Genomic DNA, 3,395 nt, shown 5'->3' with positions numbered 1-3,395 from the left:
TATATAACATTAGAAATGGTGTATAAATACATAAAAAGATCAATTTATAAAGGAAGTTAAATAACAGGAAATAATACAAAGGTAAATACTGTTAATACACACTTTTCACCAATTTATTTACGCATTAATACACTTATTCATGTGTACATTATTTGGCATATTGATTTTTTTGTGGAGTCATTTTTTATTGTAGCAGCTAAATTTTCAAGTTAAGATTAAACATGAAGTTCAGCTCTAATGTGCATTTGTTTGGCTGTGGAAAATAATTTTAAACCGGTGTGCAGATTTAACAGCAGGTGTGTGTCGGTGTGTGTGTCTGTAGTCGTGCTCTCTCCTGGTCTCCTCTAACTTTACGTCCTCCCGCAGCGACTCGACGTCACTCCCGTTCAACCAGCGCCCTGTCCTCTGCAGAGTGCTACTCAGGTGACCAGCGGAGCGGCTCGACGCAGTCAGCCAGATAAAATATTTAAAACATTTGAAAAAGTCCAAACTCAGTTATGTGGCTGACTGAGTGAAGCCTCTCCCTGCATGGACGAAGCCTTAGAGCGGAGAAATAATGCAGGACTTTAAAACTTTTATTTTGCAGCTTCTTCATCATCATTTCTATTTAATATGATATATTTGTGTTATTTGGGGCTTTTTGATTAAGCAGACCTCTCTCTTGTACTGTCATGATATGTTTTGCTTTTTTTTTTTTTTTTTTTGTCTCGGTTAAAGAGAAGAGATGCACCGATCGGTCTGCCATGGCTGAAATTGGCCAAATTCGATCGTTTGGTTTGATTGGCAGTGACCAGCCGGTCGGTGCAGTCGGTGCATCTCTGGTAATGATTGTGCTGGCGGCTCTACCAAAATATTTGTTGCAGCTTTTTTTGGGATTTGCTTTGGGTTGGGTCAGATGTTAAGGTAGTTTTATCTTTTACTAATACAGCATTTCAGCTGTGACTGACAACACAAGAAACTGTCCCAAAATAATTTTCTGCATTTTCTGAATAATGCTGTAAAAGCTCAGTGATAGAAAACTCAACCTAAACTACGAAGAAAATCCATCTAACATGGTTAAACTGGTTCTGGACCAACAGTATGATTTTATTTCATTCATCTGACATTTTCTGTTCAAACGTGAGGAGTCAGTTGTGGTCGTCTTTATTTATTTATTATTTTTAATTCCATCTTAAGTCACCAAACCGACTGTATCTCATATTCATGGCGGTAACACGCTCTGACGTGTCTCCTCTTCCAGACCGGCTGTCCCATCAAGCTCGCATCTCGGCCTCCGTCAACGCCATGAGGATCCTCAACACGGGCACCGACGTGGAGGCCGCCGTCGCTGACGCGCTGGTGAGAACAAGTGATAAAGCTATATACTAACGTTTCACTGTGGAAGAACGTGTATTCGATAAAAAGAAGGATGAAATAAAACAGCTCTCCAGGGACTTAAAATGCGTAAAAGTGGTCTTTAAAGTGGCCTAAAGTTGTTACAGCATACGAGCGTTGATATTGTGTTTTTCCGATCAGCAAATCTCATGTTTAGACTCAAACCGGCAGTGAGTATTACAGCCTGCGCTGTAGTTCATGTGTTAGCTTTGCTGATGTTTATGATTATTTTAAATAATGTGGGTTGTTATATTGTCATGTTAAGAATCTGAATAGACTGTAAATTCTTGAGGGGAGTTTTTTTTTCAAAAGCCCTTCGGGTTTAGAGTCATTTCTCTCTGTTTGTTTTTATCTGCCGTTTTTGTCATCTTGTGCGCTAATGAATTCAAACTATTTCAATTCAGTTCAACAGCTTCTTCATTTGTGGTAAAAAGCTCCATTAAAATCACACGATGAGCCACACGAGTCTTTTATCACCGTGAACACACACTGTAATTTATTTAGATTTAATCCCTCGTACAGCGTCCAACTGACAAAACACTCGGTAGAGCCCCAAATGAGAATTAATCCCCTACTAAAAGTTGAGCACCTTGATGGAGTTTCTTCAAATTTTGGCACAAATGTCCACTGCGAGTTAAAGTTGAAATGATTAGATTTTGGTGGTCAAAGGTCACTGTGACCTCGCGTCTATCTTATTCTTGAACGCGTTGTTTCAAGAAGGCCCTAAGGGATTTTTTTCAAATTCGGCACAAACGTCCACTTGGACTCAATGAGGAAATGATGTCAAAGTCGGTCGGTTTTAAGAGACGGACGACGCGTTGTTGTTTTGGTTCTAAACTTGAGATTTGTCGACAATAAACTGCAGAATACAGATATGACCCCGCAGTAATTTTCTCTCTCCTCTTTCCTCCTGGATTTTGATCATTTCAGCTGTTAGGAGACTCGAGGAGTAAGGTACAGACACGTCGCCTGCACAGAGCTGAAGCTTCCTGTCACTGCATGCACAACATTAAACTCTGACGTTTACTTTCTGAACACTGAAGCATGAAAACGAGCAGAAAAGTTCCTCTCTAAGTTCCCGTCACATCATGTCTGCGCCGTGAGGCGAAGAAACAAATGGCATGAAATAACTTCGTTCATCTGTCCTCCTCAGACACCTGCATGGCTCCGTCCGTAGCTGCATGGTAGATTTAACTTGTGAAGGCGTGACTGTTAACAGAGAGCGTGCTGTCTGTCAACCTCGCCGTCATTCTTCTCCCTTTCAGCGGCGGCCGGTGAGGCGGCGCTTCGAGTCTCCGGGGATGTACTCTGACGACGACGCCAACAGCGACGCCTCCAGCGCCTGCTCGGAGCGCTCATACAGCTCGCGCAACGGCGGCATGGCGCCGCACTACCTGCGTCAGATGGAGGACGTGGCCGAGGTGCTGAACCACTGCGCCAGCGCCAACTGGTCGGAGAGGAAGGAGGGGCTGCTGGGACTCCAGAACCTGCTCAAGAGCCAGAGGATGCTCAGGTGGGTGGGAACCGGTTCTAGCCTGCTTTGAACGGCGCGCTGTAAGAGATGTTGGCGGGTAATTGTTTCATGTTTTTATCCAAAGCTAAATCAGCATCTTTTTTCGGGTTTGAGGACATTTACGGCCTAGAAATACCGTCTTCTATTTCCCACTAAAAATAAAGTGATGATGCCATAAGGTGTCAGAGTGCATAAAAAGGCATCAGAATAGAGCTGGTTTGTCAAAAACAGAGCCAGTGAAGGATCCCCCACACCTCAGACAGAGGTTCTAGCCAAGACCCTGATGTCCTAAAATCATAGAAAACGTCCTAAAATCCACTGAATGTAGCTGATCTGCAGTTTGTCTCCAAACCGACAGGAAATAATAAAATGTCCTGTGTGTTTTCTTTCAGTCGCGTGGAGCTGAAGAGGCTGTGTGAGATCTTCACCAGGATGTTTGCAGACCCTCACAGCAAGGTGAGACACACACACACACACACACACACACACACACACACACACACACACA

At 43.3% G+C, this 3,395-nt stretch overlaps 1 protein-coding gene across 1 annotated transcript; it reads left to right on the top strand.

The window, feature by feature from the left end:
- Positions 1-366: 366 nt before the first annotated feature.
- On the top strand, positions 367-3,343 carry LOC121937664 (CLIP-associating protein 2-like; the record flags this gene model as incomplete). Its single annotated transcript, XM_042480990.1, has 5 exons — positions 367-423; positions 1,241-1,338; positions 2,305-2,328; positions 2,640-2,887; positions 3,280-3,343. Coding segments are annotated over 5 exons (491 nt in total), but the record flags the coding sequence as incomplete, so codon positions are not given.
- Between the last annotated feature and the right edge of the window lie 52 nt (positions 3,344-3,395).

This window comes from Plectropomus leopardus, unplaced genomic scaffold, assembly GCF_008729295.1.
Source record: "Plectropomus leopardus isolate mb unplaced genomic scaffold, YSFRI_Pleo_2.0 unplaced_scaffold27043, whole genome shotgun sequence".
NCBI classification, from domain to species: Eukaryota; Metazoa; Chordata; class Actinopteri; order Perciformes; family Serranidae; genus Plectropomus; species Plectropomus leopardus.
Note: the sequence above shows the minus strand (reverse complement) of the source record. Positions and strands in the feature narration are given on the sequence as shown.